The sequence below is a fragment of the Perissodus microlepis genome, chromosome 10 (assembly GCF_051167445.1).
Source record: "Perissodus microlepis isolate ML-2025 ecotype Zambia chromosome 10, ASM5116744v1, whole genome shotgun sequence".
Taxonomy (NCBI): Eukaryota; Metazoa; Chordata; class Actinopteri; order Cichliformes; family Cichlidae; genus Perissodus; species Perissodus microlepis.
In genome coordinates, this window is record NC_140470.1 from 2,054,698 (window position 1) to 2,075,645 (window position 20,948).

Sequence of the window (20,948 nt, forward strand, 5' to 3'; positions counted from 1 at the left end):
TTCACATCATTCAGCATACTTAATTAGGACGCAAATTTTGCACAAGTTTGATTAGTGCAGGCTTGCAATAAACGTAATTACCCACCACATTAACTAAGGGAGGAAATTGGCTGTAATTGAAAAAGCTAAGCAAACATGGAAACAAATGGCAAAGATGCCAGAGACCGAACGGCGCAACCAGAGAGTGACGATGAGTCGATGTAAGTGGCGCACAGAATAGGTGGGCAGCCAGGTCTCAAACCTCGGCATGTTTATTCTGAGCTCGAACGGCGTGGAGTGGAAATGGCAGGCGCAATCGCCGCCTGCCTGCTTCTTTGACTAATGGCGGTCATTAAGCGGTTAGAAAGTCACCTCACCTGGTGTAAGGGGTGGAACTCAGCGACTGCCTCAAATTAATCACAATCAGAAAGCTGGACAGGAGACCGGGTCCCCGGTGAGCGCGCTGCTGGACGGGAGATAAACGTTTTAGTGCTCAGAGAAACAACAAAAAACGACAACAGCCAAGCGTTTCCTTATTTCATGGACTTTTATTATTCAAAAATAAAGCACAAATGATACACACAAAAAAGAAAAGTGGTTTCCACGCATGTGCAAACCTCAAAAGTAGATCTTCATATAGTATTAGCAGGCTGATTTCAAAGCTACTGTTAGTACTGTTAGTAATATTAGTTATTAATGCTGTGAGCACAGAGAGGGACAGTAGCAGGAGCCCCTCTGTGAGCTCTGTACACTTTGCCAGCAGGTGAAGGGTCTAAAGAGAATCCTACAAGGGCCCCTCAGCAATACATCAGCCAGTTCTCTCTCGCACACACAAACCTGCACACAGAAGAGTGTTTAAGTAGATCTGACAGATGTAATTCTTTGTCTAGACAGGCCCACATCTCACTTTTCTTGGTGTTACATCAAATCTGCAGTGCAGGGGCCAAGACTTTTCTACAGCTGTCACCTCCTCTTAGATACTGGGATTCACACACGAAAACCTGACGCACACGCTCTCTGCACTAACCCCCTCCTAGATATAGATTTGTCAAGCACAGCAGAGCATCACAAACATCCATATAGACAGTGTCGTCTTTACATCTTTCATTTTGTTGCGATTAGATAGGGTTACTTTGACAAAATATTTATACGTACAGCCAGAGCCATTTAGCTGTTTTTTCCTCTTTTCTTAAAAAGCACATCAATTACTGAGGTTTAAAATGACGTTTAAAAAAAAAAAAGAAGAACAACAAAATCATGTTTTTGGAATAAAAAAATAGAAGGTTTAAGACAGTCGTAAAGGTTTTGCAAGCCGTGGGAAAAATCGTATGAGGTAAGTGGGAGTGGGACAACAGAAGGTACAAAACAGGCTGCGTATAGATTATTGTTCTTCTGATGTCGTGGCACTGGCGGCCATGCAGGGCGATGTTACTGCACACGGCGCGGTGTACCAGTGGCAGACGTGCTACAACGCAACTCAACTGGGAAAACAAGGCACGATAGAAGTTATCATAACTGAGCTGTGAGGAAGTGAACGGAGGAGAAGTGTGTAAGGCTGAAACGAGGAGTACAATAAGGCGTCAGAGTGAAAAGAAACACTTTTCCTGCTAAATTACTGCCTTTATTTTTCTTAGAAAATAGAAGATGAGATTTTTGGTCTTCCAAATGGTGGAAGAATGGGAATTAAATAACCGACGTCACTGTGGCAACTTAAACCGACCGACTGCACCAACATTCACATGATCTGAGAGCAAGATAAACTCGGACTGGTCATAACGTAGACACACAGAATATTCACCATTTGTTTCTCTGTGTGGGAACTGTCTTCATCCTGCTTTACATCATTAAAAAACATCTTAATTAAGCCACAAAAGGTTTCACATTAACCACACAGAGAAGGTTAATTAAGATACAGGCTCCTTGTAACGCACCTCAGATACAGAGGATTGCATACGTGGCAGCTCTGAGGGGGGTGAGCTACTACCAATGAATTCAAACTTGGTGTTTAACCCGTTCGGTGCGCCTACACGTCCTTCGGGTGGTTAAAGGCCTGTGGACAGTCAAACATAATCAGCGCCGAGTGCTCAGTGAACCTTGTTGTCCAGCGGCCTCCATTATTTCTCTACACCTCTTCAAAGTTTTCTGGAGAAGAGTTGGGGGATGGACACTGCTCCTTTTCAAGCTCACTCAAGAAGCAATAATACACCCAATCACAAGATCTGCTCGGCTGAACCTCCCCCTCGCTGCCAGCCAATCCTGTCCACCCTCAAATCCCCGGCCAACCCCACAGTGGACAATTCAAACAACAGAAGAAGCGTTGGAAAGAAAACGGCTGACCCACATAAGCAGTTGGTGCACTCGGTGCAGGGATTAAACCAGATCTGTGACTTTCCTCCTAACGAGCGTCTCTGAGGAGGTTTTACGCTGAAGTCTCATCATCAGGAGTGAAGACTGGATCAAACAGTTATTTAGTATTTTAAAGAAAGCAAATGAAAGAGAAACTTATACTGCCTTACAGACACACGCTCACGCAAACACAGCTGTAATTTTATACATGCATGCATACAGCTGTACAGCAGGCCATTCAGGGGCCTGGATCTGTTTTAAACATACAGTACAACTCTACAGCAGGGGCCATGTATGCTTAAAAAACAGACAGGAAACAGAAACTAAACAAAAACACATGCATATATACAATAGATATTTACTTTGCCGGTCTGCTTCATACCCACACTAACTTTACGTCCAGGAGACAAAATTCATAAAAGTTTTTTTGTATGTTTTTGCATTTGATAAAAACTTCATTTACTCTGTTGTGTACAACTCAAATTCTCTTCTCAGCACCACAGCAGAGCCGGGTCTCCATAAGCAGAGAATATTCCCGTAGGTAAATAATAAAGAGCTAAAAATCAGGCGAGTGCATCCATCCCAGCTTTTGTCCCACTTCCTTCCGTTCAATCCCCTCTTTGCACAGTCCTTTCCCGTGAAGACGATCTGCTAGACGATTGAACCGTCCCTTGTCTGGGCAGGGACCATGACAGGGATGCCCCCCATGCGACTCAGGTTGTAGCCGGCCATCTTGCCGGCCGAGGGCGGCGGCACCGGAGCCTGGCTCGGAGGCCTGTCGTACTCCTCTGATGAGGGAATCTTGTCGTACTGAGGCTTCAGGGCATACTCGTGCAGGTTGGAAGGCGACATGGAGCCCAGTGAGGAGCGCTGGCTGGCCACAGTGAAGCTTCGAGCAGTTGAAGCGCGACTCTTGGGAGGGGGCACATCCTCTCTGAGGGGGGGAAACAGACAGCAGCACGTTTAGACAACAAACCTGGAAACTCGTCATCGTGGACTTGGTGTCAAATACACTGAGAATGATTTTGTGATGCCCTGCAAATCAAGAGAAAGTCCACAGGTAGGAACAGCGAGGAACATAATGAATCGACTCTGAGTCATTTAAAAATGAAACATGACTTGACTCGATAATAAGGGGCAAATAATTGAAGTCAGTTGGTCAGGCATCGTCTCCGCAGCTCAGTCACGCTGACTGCGAAAGCCTGGAGAGACTGAGCCGAGCATCCGAACACAGCCATGCCCTCGACTCCCTCTGCCACCACATTAACAGCTAATAAGCAGCAATAATCCAGTTAAATGCTCAATCAAACTGAGCCTGAGGGGCCGGCGCTTGTTTAGTCCGTACTTTCATGCTGTGGTGTTTCAGCAAATGTGCGTCTGCGTGTGCGAGACAGGACTGTTGGTCTAATCCTTAGTGTCCTACAGCGTGAGCGGTGTCACATTGTGGTGTAAGACAGATTCAGTCCACGGCAGAGCGATGGTGCAGAGCCCACAGGCCGGACGAAGAGTCGGACGTCGAGGGGAGTTAGAGTAGGTGGCTGTGGCGGGGGGGCTGAGGGGGAGGGCAGCCGGCAGCAACACGAAACAGGATGCACAGAACAAACAAAGCTTTCAAACTGATTACCACAGCTGTTTATTTGAGGAGGGGTAAAAAAAATAAAAACGCTGAGAGATAAAAACCACTTCCACGGTTGTTGTGTGTGTGTGTGTGTGTGTGTGTGTGCGCGTGGATGACTACCAATCATGCTACACGCTGAGCCGACACCAATAATCACAGGTTACCTATGGCATTTTCGGCGCCCACTGTAATCCAACATTACGTAACCATGACACGCTCCACCTCTCACACCAAACACTAGACAGTAATACAAAATATTAATCCATCAGATTGGAGCTGTGTGCATCTGAGGGCCAAATCTCATTGAGTACCTTATCTCATTGCAGATTTCCTTCTCGTACTTTTTCCTGTTACGGGCACGGCAGAAGCAGAACAGGATAATGGCGATGATGAGGAGGATCAACAGGACAGCAATTATGGATCCCGCGACGATGCCGGCAGTATTCGGGACTGGACGACACAAAGAAGGGAGAGGGTGAAGGTGCTGGGTGTAGCAGAGTACTCATGAGTCATAACAAGCGTGTCATCTTTCTTCCACTTCCTTTTAAGCTAATCAGGCACATAAAGCACATGAAACACACGTAACGTACTGAACTGAACAAAATATCCTTGTTGGCATCCATGTGATGGAAACTGTGTTTGCTGACAGCACATCTGGGTTTCCAGGGAAATATAAACAAAACCATGGCGTGGTGTTTGACGATCAGAAGAACGAGTACTTCATACACACTCTCATTAACACACGCGCACACATAGACACACACTGTGGCTCAGTGAGATTTAACAAAAGCTGCGATGGAGAAATCTAATAACATCATAAATGAAGGCTCCACATTCCTGCACGGCAACAACACGTCGCTCTAATATTCTGTCTTTCAAAAGCAGAATTCATCAGACTTTGCACTTGACTGATGGTTGACCTGCTGACCTGTTATAATAACCTTGGAGGCTTTTCATGCACTCACCTTTACTTTGTATGTTGAGGAAAACTTTTCATAATCTAGTGACACACGCTACAGCAACAGCAGTAATGAAGTTTTCCCACAAACACTTTTTACACCAACATTTAAAAAGAACAAACCAATAAAAACAAGACAAACAAACAAAGCCCGACTCAACTGCAAAAAAGGACAGAGTCAGTAGGATAAGTAACAGTTGTACTGTAAGCAAGAAGATTATTTGATCAGTAATAAAATCAGCAACTTTTACTGAATATCAACAAAGCAAATAAGCACAGAAATTATGGAGCAAAGTGTTTATATGTAGGATTTACATCACTGACGTCCTCCCCCGTGTTTTAAAGATTTATAGACTATTCTACAACTTGAGGAAGAATGACATCAATCTATAATTATGTTATTATTATTATATTATATTATATTATTATGTTATAAATACATTTTAATGCCATGGTGACCTGTTTTTCTCTTGAACAAATAGCACGTCGTCATATTCACCATCCAAAAGATTCCAACAAGACGGTCGGTGTTGATTTTTCCTCCTTTCTCCTTTTTTAACAGTTACTGATGACCACTGCGGTTTATACTGTTAACATAGGTCAGGGTGGGGAACTCGGCGTCCTGCAGGTTTTAGCTCTCACCCTGAGTCAGCACACCTGAATCAAATGTTTTCATTACCAGGCCTCTGGAGACCTTCGAGACATGTTGAGTAGGTTGTGTAGCCGTTTAAATGAGCCGTGTTGGATCAAGGACACGTCTAAAACCTGCAGGACACCGGCCCTCGAGTCCTGGAGTTCCCCACCCCTGATGTAGGTATAAACGCTGTCCTAAAAGCGAGGGCAGCTCACGGGGTATAACCTTGGGAAAACCTTTTAAACTTCTGCTCCGACTATTCCAAACCTGATCATTAAACACCAGAATACAGAAAGCTCTACATGTGAAATGGACTGAATAGACACCAATTAAGACGGTTGGGTACTCACTAGCTGTCACGCTGAGATCGAGCACACACTGCTCGGCGCCAACGCGATTGGTAGCGGTGCAGCGATACGTGCCAGATGCACTGGCAGATGCATTCTTCACGTTGACTGTGCCTGACACAGGATCTAAACAAAAAACCACAAACAAAACACAAACACAGTGAAAAGATGACAGAGTTAAACACAAACAGAGTTATGTGCAGGACCTTTAAACGGTTTGACCTTGTAAAAAGCTGCATTACCCAGCACTGAGGAGGCGGGCAGCACTTTGCTGCCAGTAGTCTTCTCCCAGCTGTATTTCATGGGTTTGCTTCCTGCATCAGATGTGCACCTCAGCACAACGTCTTTGCCTTCATGTGTGGAGCCCTCAGTGTAGCACCTGGGCTTGGACGGCTTCTCTGTGGACAGCAAAGAGGCAGAGGAAGCCATTTAGAGGGGCAGCACTGGTCACACTGGCACAGAATAACACACCTGCCTACAACCCAGTGATTTTCCAATCTTACAGTGTGCGTCTGTGTATTGTGTAGCTCTAAAGTTGAGTTTCCTCCCTCACTCAAAGCAGCGCTCATCTGACAAATTAGAGCAGTAATCAGAGTAATTGATACATCTGTAGTTATTAAGAGCTGTCACTCAGGATAATCGTGTAGAAGAAAGGCGCTGCGTCAGTGGACACGCAAGCGCACGTGTGCTCTCGTTCAGTCGGGTGTTGGTAAGAGATGAGACGGATTCGAAAACAAGCCCCGACACGCGGTGAGTGAGAGGAGGGAGAGAAAGTGACGGGTAATATTTGGACAGAGGAAATCTAAGGCCACAGACTGTGCTCTGTGTTCACTGTCAGAAAGCTGACTTCACGGTGCTGTAATGGCTTCTGTAACAACAAAACCCTGGAGTGGGGCTCTACAGATCTGAACCAGGTGCCAGGCGGGAAGGGAGGAGCTTAGCAGGCATAACCATAAGGATTAACAGTACACTGACAGCACTGAGTGCGCCTTCCAATCTAATAAACACACAGGGCGAGGTTAGAGGGGGTAAAACAGAAAGCAGGAGAGCACAAATGAAGCAGGTGCTAATGGACAGATGGTAGAGTGATGGACGCCAAGCCTGCGTGGCTCCCAAGTCTCTGGCCTGCACTTTGCTGCAGACACACATTCGCTCACTCACACACACACACACACACACACACACACAGTAAATGTCAGTGAGTTATGACATTTTTAAAAGCGTCTTTCAAAGGTGAAAGTCAAGTCGACACATCTGAGCGTTGAAACGCACGGCTCCTCTTTTTTTAGGGCTTCTGTCCTTTGAGCGGATTCATTCTTCTGAATGATGAGGTCAAAAGGAGGCTGGAAGAGCACAGAGACAACGCGATACAGACAGCCCTACTGTGTTAAATGAACAGATTTATTACGTGCACAAGGTGTGTGGAAAAGAAAAAAACAGATCTCGGTATGCATTACAGACAGGAGATGCACCGCTTCACAAATAACTTTGCTAAATGTGGAACGGTAAAGTGAAATATAAGTGACTCGCGGGCCAGGCAGACTGAATTAATGAGATCGGCTGTTGAGCTTTGAGCTGGATGTGATGAGGATTGTCTGAACACGGGCAGGGCCGAGTGATTGGCTGCCGAGAGCGTAGGCGGGGCCTAGTCAGAAACAGTTGTTAGAGATGCTGACGTGCAGTACTGAACTGCAGGTGGGTACTCTCCTCCTGTTAACTTCAATGTCCTGCTGCAACCAGAGGAGAATACACAACGAGGCATGCTACCCTGTGCACAGCACCTGGACACCATGTACACTGCAGGTGTGAGCATGTGTGCGCGCGCATGGCAGCGATCGTGACAAACCACGGCACAAACCCGGTAAATATACTCAGGTCGGCTTATGTTCATGCACACAGACACACACATGTGCACGTCTGCCCTGCTCTTGGGGACCATCCACCTCGTGACAACATCAACCTCAAGGTAAAATGCAGAGCAGGCAAGATGTCCTCACCTCTCCTTTTAACATCCTCTACCCCTGGGGTCAACAACTAGCAGCCTGTCAGCTCCTGTAGCCTCGAGCGGTCTCTCAAACACACACAAACACTCGCAGCTAAAGCTATCCGGATTTCAGCCTCACTACATGTTTATTCATTAGCCGATGCCCTTATCCACAGCAGCTCAGAATGAACAAGTCAAATGATTAAAATAAGGAGGATAACTAGAACAGCAGCGTACGTTTCGTTAATACTTTAACAGGAGGCAGTGTAACTGTAACAGATCTGTAGAAACAGGTGGATAAAACACAGCAGGTTCATGCATCATAAGATCCACTGCCTGTGCTGCATGCGGCCTGTTTCATACGAGACTGATAACTAGGCTGTTTTTTTTTCAAACGCTAACCAAAATTTCAAACAAAAGAGAATTTAAAATACTCATAAATCTCCCTCACTGGTGAAAAATGTAGAAGCATAGCTGGCAGGAGAAGCTATCACAGCACATGCGCAGTCAAACGTATTAGCGACGACTCAAGCAGTGACTAAGTTTTTCTGTCTGCCTCCCCGAAGGCCTCGTCGATGCCTCTCGAGTCAGATGCTGCCACGTTTTTTGGCCAAATTATCTGCAGCATTCACCCTTTATTAGAGAACTGCTTTGTGCTGCAGCATCACAAGTTTGCTTCTCACCAACTCGTGTTTTTCTGGTTGAGCTAGTCGGTGCGGTGCGGTCACTTTTCTTCACGATATCGCGGCAGCCATTTCTGGAGCTCGTCCTATCTTTAGAACAGAAACCGTGCTGATAACAGAGCTTCCACAGCAGCTAAATACGCAGCTTATCCCACAACACACACGCACTAGTGTTACACGTGTAGGCTGTTTTTCCCCACATGCAAATAGCGAGCTGGTTTCGGGAGGCGATTCACTTTCAACATCATTTAGCTGCCTGACTGACCAGTGAGGCCACTGTGAGTGTGTTTGCCTCGGGACTGAATCGTCTGACTTATACAACTATGATGTGTCACCCATCTCACTCTGTGCAATAAAAGCAACAGCTGAGCGCATTCACTTCCTTTCAGCCTGATTTGTAACAGTGGAATTTTTCATTAATTAGCAATGCTGTCGCTATCTCAGCTGTTAATTAAGGTTTCTAAGTGGAAAAGCATAACTTTTCCCGACTGACGTTATAATTGTACAAAGCAGGTATTAAAATGGGTAAAATACAGAAAAATTTTTTTTCAAATGTCTGAATAATCCTTTTAGACACCATCGCGGCGAGCGTAGGGGCAATGCTCTACAGCCACAGGGAAGGTCATGCTCTCTTAGGAGGGATTACATCAAAACAGCCAAAGTGGACAAAGGGCGTATGATCTGCTGCATTTCCACAGCAGAGGCAGAGAGAATTTACCCTGTGAGGGAAAAACAGTGCTAGGACACTGCTAGCCTGATGCTAATGTGAGCGTCCTACATACCCATAACAAGCAGCTGCATTTTCTTGTTGCGGACACCAGGGGCCTTCTTCACTTTGCACTGGTAGGTGCCAGTGTCCGTTGACTTCACCGTTAGAACGTTGATTGAGGCGTCGCCATTCTTCGGATCGGGCGAATTGAAGTGGACCCGACCTTTGACGGGTGTGTCGTAGTTCTCGTAGGCTCTGTCGCCAGAGTACAAAATGATCTGTTTTGGAAATAAAGAAAAGGAAAGATTCACATTTAAACCAAAGAAAACATAAAAGTACTGCTAGAAAAAGAAAGTGAACAAAGCCGCTGAGACGAAAGTTGTTTACTTCCTGCAAGCATTGGCTTTGTTTACTGAACCAGCTGAAATGCACAGAAGCAATAAAGGACAGTCTCTTATCTCTGCGCTGCCCTTCAGCCTGCCAGCCTCTGCTGTTTTGCCCTTTCTGTGCGTAAGAAGAATGAAGGTGGAACAAACAAAGCCAGCACTGTGGAGCTAAATCAACACCTGCTGTGTCAACAAAGCTCCCAATTCTATCCAACCACTTCACCACACACACGCACACAACTGTCTGGGTCTTGAAAGCAGCAAGGAAATGCCTAGAAATAAAGGCCAGGTGGAGCTAATGAGAGGCTTTGTAGCTAGAAGTGGGCAGATAGTGGAGGGGGGAACAGAAACACACAGAAAAAGAACAGAGGCTACAAGAAACACAAACAATGAAAAGAATTTTCAGTCTCTTTCACAGACGCTGGCATATTCTACACATTTCCATGGAGACAGTCATCAGCAGGCTTTTCTGTGCCATGATCAACAGCAGACACAGCAATACCCCAGAGTGGAGACGAGCAGAGAGAAAGTTAACGTGGCAGGAGGAGAGGAGGAATAATGAACCAGAGGAAGCAGAGCACTGAAAGGAAGCACAAGGTTCAAAACAAAGGGAACGAGTCAGCGAGCTTCTAATGTGCCTACGCCGAGTCGCCCTGCCTCTCAATTCCCAACTGGACGCCTGGCTTCTCGAGACAGGCGGACTCACAGTGCCCGCTGTGTTCATCTTGCACGTATTAGCCATGTAAACAGGTAATTGTGGTAAAATTCCTCTTGGCTCTCAGGGGAGGAAAACCTATCCTTCTGACTTCACTGGGGATCACAACATCAGCAGCAATAACAGAGATGAGCGAGATGAGACCACGGTGGAGAGGAAATTAAATTGCCCCGAGCTCAGCCAGACAAGAGCTCTCACTTGGGCTCAACTACTTCACAGATGGGAGTGCTTATGCACATGCACACCTCCAGCTAAAATAATAAAGAAATAAACTGCACAATAACCTTGAGAATAATAAAAAAAAAAAAGATCATGAAACCATAAAGGGCAAATGACTAGACCTGCTGGAGAAGGACAGAAGTGCTGCATCTCACAACAGGTAGGCTGTGTAACGATGCAATCGCCAGCTGGCCTACCATTCAATGTGACTGAATGGTAGGCCGCTGCAGAGGTAAGAAGAGCTCTACTGGCCAGTTTCATGGAGCACACGATGAGATGACATCATCGTCATGTGATGCTGTTACTCGGGGAGTGAAAGAGGAAAAGCTGCAGCTCATTTGAGAGGCAAAGCACACAGCAGCAATACCTGTATTATCTAAACAACCTGCATAGCTGAAGGGGAGCACCCTTCTGTCTCTGCGCTCCCGCTGAGGCTGGTGACTCGGATGGCTCAACGTGCTGCCGCCGCCACCTTTCAGGGGACGAGCTCAAACCGATTCACAAGGTTAGCGCTCAATCGCTACCTGAAAATGTCCAACAAAACACGTCCATGAGCCTCTGAATAGAAACGATTCAACTTTCACCAAACATTGTCACATTTTTACACACAAATCCTTCAATATACAGAAATTCCCGTTTCAATAACGTCAACAAACAAAAGGCTCTGCTGTTACACTCAAAGATAAAGGAAGCAGTTTGTGTGACAGAGCTGTGTGCTCTTTCTCCTGCTGACATCAGGTTTCGCACTCGTTTTCTGTTGCTGTTGTTTTCACATTGGTGGTGAATACTCAGTCAGGGCACGCCCTCCCTTCAGCAGCTCTGTAGCCAGGCAATGAGAGCCAAATGCAAATGACTGATACTGTAGGCATGTCTGGCATCTCACACTGAGGCCTAACAAAGCAGGATGCATTAGCTATGCTTCACCACCCTGAAAAAGATCCTGACGATATGTAGGATGTGTCAAATAAAAGGCGCTGCCACTACATCGATGCTGAGAAAAGCTCAAACATAAAGCACATTAATGTGAACAAAAAGCTTCAAATGAGGTCACTGGCATATGCCACACATGCCATACAACCCCGGCCTCGTGTCCTGATCTTACAGACTAGTTCTCTATTTAAAAATATTATCTGACAGCAGCCTTTCCCTTTGTCTGGATTTCCACAGCTCAGGTGAGCAAAGGTTCTGAGCCTCTGGCTAAAAACTTTCATTGCTCCGACTGGCCCGGCAGCTTTGCTCTTAGCAGGTTGGCCTAATTCTATTGAACACTGTCACATATATTAAAAATGGCAATTTGGAGTTAACACGCCACTAATTACAAAGAATTTACTGTGCGCACGACTTCACGTTGGTTAACGGCTACACAAATCTGAGCGTGCGTATGTAGCGAGAAAAATCTGATAGGTCAAGGAGAACAAATATGTTCAGAGAGAGACGTCCGACTTGTCCAAATCCCTCCAAAGGTTTGGAAACATTAACACATGTGCACACTGGAGCCAGCGAAATGGCACGTAATAAAGACAATAAACTGTGGGATCAAAGGCTTTTTGGGGATATTTGATATATTTCTGCAGCTGTATTCAGACACAAGGAAGAGGCCAGTTCATACAAAAACGAGACATGCTGAAAGTGCTCGCAATGAGCTTTCATCATGACAATCACAAATATACTAGGAACGTGTATTTCCTCCCACACTCCAGCTAATGAGCCACAGCAAAAAGAAACAGAGTTAAAGGCAAAACTGTACAGACAGTCAGTTCTACCTGACTGAGAGGGGGGCTGGTTGGGACTGCAGACAGAAACAACAGTGGGTGGAGGACAGAGATGCCTAATGATGAGGCTGTGACCCATTTATAACATTTGGCTCACAAAAAAGCCATAGGACACAAGGGAAGGAGGAAAAAAAGGAGAGAGGGATGAAAAAGCTTTGTGACAGGTGGCAGAGCAGAGAGCCACGGGAGAGGACCGTCCCACAGTAGAAACCATCTCTAAAGGCTGTTTCAGGCACTCCGCTGGCTTCATCTGTTAAAGTGATGGCATTCTTTCATTCAGACATAGTTAATATTCCTCATGGCTTCACATTTAAACACTGAACGAGGCTGCCATTAAATGGAGGATCTCCACGTGCTGTCAGGGCTTCAACAGCTTCCCAAGCTCTTTTCAGAGGCCCAGAGACCGTCGTGAATTAAGGACAGCACACACATGTTTTCATTTTAAAACACTCACCACTTGGTCGTCTTTCTGGTTGTCAGACGCCACCAAGCTCCATTCAATATCCAGTGGTCCAGAATCTTCAGAAGCCAGAGTGAACTGGCAATCCAGCTTCACGCTCTGTCCGCTGGCCACCTCCGTGGGCGTAGACGCTGAAGATGATGTGATCTCTAGACCTGAGGTCAACCCTGGAAGCAAAGAACATTAATTAAAGTCACTAACGGCAACATATACAATAACACAAGGACAACTACGTTTGCAAGAGCTGTTAACTGTGAGCTTACTGACAGTTTTGGAGGTGACTTTATATTCTGTTTAACGTCATTTGAAAGACGGCCTAAAAATGAGAATAAAGCATGTTTTTCATAATTAGGACAGGAGTTTTTATTCTGAGACCAAAGAGCTTAGAGTCTGTGATAAGGGTGACTGCACGAAGCTTCAGTAAAGAGAGCAAGCCTTGTGCTAAAAACACTGCATCACAGCATAAAGGGTTTAAATTTACTGACAGAAAAACAAAAAAATATAAAACAGCAGAAATTATTTTCGCTTTTCTGTTATTTACAACTCATGTCATGTTTGTATCTCTCTCTCTCTATATATATATATATATATATATATATATATATATATATATATATATATATATATATATATATATATATATATATATATATATTTTTATTAGGGGTGCAGCGATACACAAAATTCACGGTTCGGTACTTTGGTGTCACGGTTCGATATTTTTTCGATACAAAAAATGTTCATGCTTTTTTAATTTGTCATTTATTAAAATTATAAATATATATTTTAACTCAAAAGTACAGTTTTTAAATTTAATGTTGCTGAAACAACAAAGGGATAAAATAATAAATCTATCTGATGGAGAAATCACTCATCTTTGGAAAAGAGAGTTTATTACAGAGAAATGGCTCTTTCAAAATAAAAGCTATACTATACGCTTCTTCTGGGCTATATTCTCAGCAGCATATTAAACATATCAGGTCCCCATGAGGAGAATCCTGTGCTAACGGCTGTCTAAATGACTCGGGTAAAGTTTGTAGCATGCCTGCTTGTTGTTTTTGTCTGCTTCCACTTGTCTTTGCACTGGGATGATGTCGGAGTAAATGTGCAGTCATATTCGTTGTGTTCCCACTAGTGCTGTCAGCGTTAATCTGAAATGACGTTAACGCCACAACACGGCAAATCTCCGTTAACGAGCTGCCGCGGATCGCCCCGTGCGTGGGGCTGGACGGCCAACACGTTAACGAGCTAACTGCGCTAACGCACTAGCTCCCACCCATGTAATTGAGCATTGCGTGGCACATCCAACATACTGTTTTACTTTAGTCCATGACGCGCTTACCTTCAGGGTCATACGTCACATGAAAACCAAAATAGTTCCAAACGCCAGATCTGAATGAGGGTGGGGGAGGTTCAATTTGCCATGTTGCAAGGAGAGCTTAACTTCTGTCTCGCTAGCTTGCCCTGCGCTCAGTGAATCTGCGTTCGACTACTCCGCCTAGGCTGCACTGTCGAGCGCAGATCCACTGAGCGCTCAACACAGACAGCATCGTCAGAAGGAAAGTTGATAAAATAAATTAAAAATTGTGTATTGTTCGATACATATGCGTACCGAACCGAAAGCACTGTATCGAACGGTTCAATATCGATACGAGTATCGTTGCACCCCTACTATATATATATATATATACACACTTTACATCTGCACAATGTAAAGCAAGACTAACACAGCAGATCGTAGCTTAGCTGAACGAATGGTGATAATAATAAAGACAAACTGAAGCAGCCTCTTAAGCATTTATTCTTAGAACAAATAAACATAATTTCCAGGGCGACATCATCTGGGTTAAGATTTTTTATTCAATAAGAGATTTAAGCTCCAGCAGGAGCACAGCCCATGGAGAATGGAGTTGTCACATGCATGTATTAAATGTATTAAAATCCTTCTGACAGCTTGCCACCGTCCAACCAACGAGCAGGGGGAGAACTTCTTTAAAAAAAAAAAAAATCTCAATATGTTGCTGCGAAAAAGTGCTTTAAATGTGTTACACTTAAAAATACTGCAAAATAGCATCAAACATATGTAACTAAATGTATCTGCTGGGTATTTCTGTCCATAGCGACATCTGCATCTCATTTTAGCTCCTTTCATATACTAACTGACAGATGGAGCGGACTAATCTGCAAACGTATTTGGTGGAACAGCAGCCAAACCTGGCAACTGTTTACACACATTAACAGCAAAAATTAAAATCAAAGGAAGGAAGAAAAATCAGCTTCCAAGGTGTAGATGTAGCAAACAAACAGTGTTGCAGTGCATCGTGTACCATAGAGGGTTACTACTACCACTACAATTCATTGTTTAACCTTCAAAGTATTCTGTTATCCAAACCAGCTGATCGCGGATGCCTAACCCCGACGTTTCAATGTCATCATACAGTAGGGTTAACCAGGATATCTGATGTGGCAATTCTAACATCGAGACAGCTCACTGCAGGGGAAATATGTTTTCCAGGCTCAAGGTAAAGAAAGCGTTAGCTACAAGTCCCCGTCCCTCAGTGGCTTCATGCCCCTGTGGCAGACGAAAGAATGAAACTTAAACACATACAGAGTGTGACAATCTGACTCCAACCCACTACTGCTGAAGCTCAGAGAATGTGAGCACTTGATATGATAGCACAAGCTCAGTTTTATTCCCATGGCCACCGGGGCTGCAGCTGGTTGTTTCGGCCCACAGATTTTGACAGATGCCCTTGATGGGAACGATCCACCGCCTTCAGCAGAAGCACGAGAAATGGGAAGCAAAATAGAGAAAAGCTAGATATGTGTCTGTCACTGTCAAAGCGGATACTCAGCCTGGCATCTGCATTAAGGAACGCCGTGTCGATTCATCAAACACTTCAAGAAGCTGCAGCACATTTTAAAGTTGCTTAGAGAGGAGAGAAAAAGAAAGTAATCAGCTGGAATGGTTTATCGCAGCGACTGCTTTCTCTGATGAGTAATGATGCACCTGTTGAATCGATGGCAGCTATCTGGAGCCTTGAGTAGCATTTGTTTCAATTACAGTGCAGCTAGAGGCCTTTTTCATTACGCACCACACAAATGAGAAAAAATGCCATTTCAGGATATTATACCTTCAACGGGCAGACACATTTGATTGCCTGTACACCTCAATGACAACATATTCTGTGATAGGCTACAGAATATGTTATGATAAAGAAAACACAGGTAGTGTATTCTTAATTCTTCATCACGCCCAACATGCAGACACAGCTTTCCCCCCAACGATGATATAAATCCATTTAATCCTGCTTCAGGAAGTATAAACTCAAGTAGAGGAAGTGCAATGCAAATAAGATAATCTGAGTATTCATAAGCCCTTTTCAGACATTAAATGTGTAACGTAACTAGCTTTAATGATCTGTTGAAGCGCCAGCATGTCATCCAAGCGTCTCTTCCATGTCACTGTTTTCCAAAGCTTCATTTAGACATAAAACAATGGAGAGAGCTGGGGTGTGCCCATGAGTTTTGCCATATTGCAATAGACTTGTTGGTCTAGTTGCCATGAGCAGCAGTGAGCTTTGAGCTTTTATTTCCTCCTGCTATTGTAGCTAAGAGCAGAGTCTGCGTATGTAGAAGCGGCGCCGCTCAGGTCGCCAGCAGAGATCTCTCGCGGGTAAATGACAGTTTTAGACTTAATGAAAGCAAAAAACAGACTCGATTTGATGTAAGAGGCAGCATGCAGGTGAGATTTCTACCTTTCTAAAAGTGACAGTGATGAATGTCACAAGTAGGGATGCAGCAGTTTACTGGCTTCACCTGTGTCTGATTAAAGCCGTGTTTCCGTGTACACACAACAGTGCAGCTCATGCACATACTCACGGCCGCATGCTAACATGTTGTTTGATGCGGCTCAAAAATGACAATACAAATTAGATCAAATCATGTGCTGAAAATAAAGCTCTGAAACATCTTTAAAATCAGATAATCTGCTACATCAGGACTTGTGAGTGCGACAGCACACAGCATATGGCATCACGTTAGCTGGGCCCCATCTTCTTTCAATCACTGACAAGAATCTGCCCCATACATAAAAACTTTAACTGAGCTGTGTGTGAAAAGATGTTTTCGGAGCCTTTAAGACCACAAATCAATAATATTTACCCACTGGGCGTATTAGAAATACACTAGGACATCTCAGTTGAGCTCATTGTTATGATTTCAACATTACCAACAGGAAAGAAAACGCCTTCTTATGTCACAAGACACACCACACTGTTTGTAGCTCACACAGTGTTGAGCAACATATACTGTATTCAGGATGTGAAACACCACAATCAGAACAGATATGATCTCACTGAGGTCAAAGTCTGCAGCGGTGCTGCATACAATCATCAGCTTATATAGGATGAGCTTCAGTGTTTATTAAGAGAAATAGCAGCAGAGCAAAAGTAAACAGGCCTTCTTCCCTGAGGGTAATATAATCGAGTGATAAGGAAGGCCATCATTAAAGTCCAAGGAAAACTATGAAAAATGGGCTGGTTGTAAACGCAGTCATGCAAAGACTCCAGCCACAGATTTATTTCCTTGAGCTCAGAGTCTGCTATTGTAGTAAGATGCGTGCTGTGTGTGCATGTAGGAGGAGAGCTGAGCAATGAGGGAGTGCATGCTGGCTAATTAAAGTCTATCCTAATAACTATTCGTGGCTGTCTGCGTCTCTGTGAGCGACTCAGTCTGACGCAGCACACCCAGCATGGTTACTGGGAGACCAGGAATGAATGAGCAGAAGGAATTTAGGGTGTCAGCGTGCTCCACCCTGTACCCCCCAACTACCACTATCTCACTCACTCATCCCCCTCTCTGTCCCTCCCAGCCTCTGTCTCCAACACACCCGTAATTGTAAAGTGCCAGTCCCACAGGCCTCCAACTCTCCACAGTCCTGCTGATTGTAACCCCCCCCCCCCTCACCGCCACCTTTGTCAGCATACAATGAGGAGCGAATCCTGTCTCCTGGCAACCAATCCCTCCGAGAAGGTTGCCGTGGTGCTTAAAAGACTGCATGGGAGGAAGCGAGGGGGAAAGTGGGCGAGTCAGCGAGTGTGGTAAAGAGAGGTAGAAAGAGGTTAAGTAGGAGGACACGGCAGGAAGATTCATAAAAAGAAGTTGATGTTACTTCAGCATTTGAAAGTGTTTATGTGGCTCGAACTGACTCAGACATCCACGTGGTTTCATTACAAAGTAACAGTGCAGACACCGGCTCATAGTACAGACTTCAATCAGTTTGCCAGGCCATACGGCGCTTCCTCATTCACCCACTCGCTAACTCAACATTAGCAGCTGTCCATCAGTGTCCCCTTTAACAGGAGGAGTCTCGGACTCTGTACTCTTCATCTCTACAAACACGTCTCTGCTTATGATTACACCGAGTCTACAGGCAAAAGACAAGACAAGCTTTCTAGACTACCCAATACTATTCCCAGTAGTACATCAGACCCTTCGGCTCCCTTTAATGTTGAACTCTGTAAACACTCTGGTCTGAGCTAATAGGAAGATGTTCTTTTTTTTTTTTTAAACAGCATGCTTCTCATTAGTGTGATAATAAAATAAAACGATAAAGCAGGTTTTAGGATGGGCCCATCGTGTGATGGAAATGTTGCTATCATGTAAGTGTGGAGTGTCTCTTGGATTCTCAGCAGAACAGCAGCTTACTTCACATCCAGTTTTTAAATGGACTTCACCACCCAATGTGTGACAATCACAAAGTCCTTCGACCTGAAGTAGCTCAGTATATATTTGAATAGACTGATAAAGCGGTTTTCTACTCTACTTGAATTCAATTCAATTTTAATTATACAGCACTGAATCACAACAGCAGTCGCCTCAAGGAGCTTTATATTGTAAGGTAGACCCTACAATAATACATACAGAGAAAAACCCAACAATCAAATGATCCCCTATGATCGAGCTCTCAGGCGACAGTGGGAAGGAAAAACTCCCTTTTAACAGGAAGAAACCTCCAGCAGAACACTCAACACTCACTCATTTGAGCACTCAAAGCGCTTTCTTACTACAACCCCAATTCACCCACCCGACTTGGGGTTCAGTATCTTCCCCGGGGATACTTCTAAATGCAGATTAGAGGAGCAGGGATTGAACCGCAAAACTTCCGATTAGCAGACGACCCACAGCTGTAACCTCTCACCAACGCCGTGACTCAGGACTGTGAATGTATCCCCGAATGATATACTTTCAGACTCAAATGCACAAAAGAAATGAAAGACATGTTTTTAAAGAAATGGAAAAAGGTTGATTTTTAATATTTACACATTTCAACTTAATTTCTCTATTTTAAACTATATAATTCAAGATAATTATAAGATAATAAATCTCAGCAATGTCCACTACTAACCTAATCTGAAGTCAGAACAGATTAGCTTCTCATGTGCATAATTTCAAAGCATGGCTATCACTTTTATAGTTTTTTCTTTCTTCCCCTCTTCTAGACAACATGTGGTGCAAAGAGCAGCTCCGCCATTTGCTAAGCTAACATCTCCTGACCCAAACTAAAGACCCTCAGTCTTGGCACAGGTCAGAGTGCACCATAAGCTTCTTGTGAAGTCTGAGAGATAAAGGCAGCAACTATTTCAGTCACTTGACGAAACAACAGCTACAAATAAAGCCTGGCTAGACGAAGGAGGTGAATGACGCTGCAGTGAGATTTACTTTCTTTAAGGTTTGCATATCCTTAATGCAGTTACACTATCATTTGGTTTGACGTAAGCTTAAAGTGTTTTGATATTTCAATCAAGTCTGATGTATTGCAGCCTGCTGCTAAAACACACGTATAAGAGTGCATGGCAGAGGAAACAATCTGACAAACAAGACATGCATGTATGAATTTACATTTCTTCCTCATAAGCAGCACTGTGGGTGGAATATGTTGAGCTCACTGGAAACCACAAAAACAAACATTAAAACAATCTTAAAAAGTATTATTTCCAACCGAGTGAAAGGAAAATAATCTCATGCGCAAGAACAAACAAACAGCGGCGACAGAGCTTTTGAAAAACGTGGCACATTTTTCCAGCGAGGCAATGACGGTGGGATGAACATTAGCAATTCATTACAGTACATTTGCAGTCTGTGGGGCTCTGGAATGAGCACATTAAACCACACAGACACTCTACCCATCATAAACAGGCAAGCCGATCCCCTGTGACAATGCTGAAGAACATCAATTATGTTGGGAATGGCAGAGGATAACTTCATAACTTGGTTGCAGCTCAAAAAAGGCGGCTCTGAATGCTCGCCCTAGTATTCCCGCTGGAGCTATTCAATTTGAAGCAATGTGGGTGCCCTGAGAGCGAGCTTGGCAGGAGTTTATGTAGTGTTGCAGAGGGCTGGGACTGTTGAACCATACTGATTGTGCTGTAATGCAGCCTGAAAGCTCCACTTGCCACACAGAGTAGGCATCAATCCCCATTGCGGAAGACCTAAAGGCTGTTTTGACATAATTGGACATTAAATGATGAAGGGGTGACGAATGACAGGCACTTTACTCAGTCGTCTGACAGCTTTTACACAAGCCTATGGGGGATGCGGTTAATACAGTATCTGTGAAGCTTCCATTTGCTGACCCGTCTATGCGCATTTAATGTGGCGCTAATTCTTAATTACTGCAATTATAAAAGCGAGGCTGACCAACAATCCTGGTATTTTATGACATCACTCAACCGGTCAAAACAGATTAAGGATGATGATTTTATTTTTCACGTACATTTAAGTAGGGGTGGGCGATATAAACGATATACGATAGAAACGATATAAATTTGGCCAACGATAGAGATTTTGACTATTTCGCTCTATCGCGATAGCGCATTTTGATGATGTCATCAAGCTGCGCCTGTTTTGGTCGAAAGCATCGCAGCGGCTACAACCATTATCATCTGCAAATTATACCGGGCGACAGTCATAGCAAAGAGATGAAGCACTTTTGAAATATGGGGAAAGCCAAAAACTGCGCTTCCTCCACTTCCGTAACACTGATTCATTAATGTTGAATTCTCTGCAGCTGCTCTATTCCCATGTAGTTGCAGTATATTAATAACTAACCTCGTATTGTGGATGAATAATCTCAG

At 44.3% G+C, this 20,948-nt stretch overlaps 1 protein-coding gene across 1 annotated transcript in view; it reads right to left on the reverse strand.

Annotated features, from left to right (window-relative positions):
• Positions 1-507: 507 nt before the first annotated feature.
• cxadr (CXADR Ig-like cell adhesion molecule) overlaps positions 508-20,948 on the reverse strand; it is a 38,753-nt gene continuing 18,312 nt past the window's right edge. The window contains exons 2-7 of the mRNA XM_084941437.1: positions 12,805-12,977; positions 9,332-9,536; positions 6,125-6,280; positions 5,886-6,008; positions 4,255-4,393; positions 508-3,259 (exon numbers count right to left, since the gene is read on the reverse strand). Of these exons, the coding sequence (XP_084797563.1) occupies positions 2,977-3,259; positions 4,255-4,393; positions 5,886-6,008; positions 6,125-6,280; positions 9,332-9,536; positions 12,805-12,977 (1,079 nt within the window). The 3' untranslated portion in view covers positions 508-2,976. The remainder of the gene's footprint in view (positions 3,260-4,254; positions 4,394-5,885; positions 6,009-6,124; positions 6,281-9,331; positions 9,537-12,804; positions 12,978-20,948) is intronic.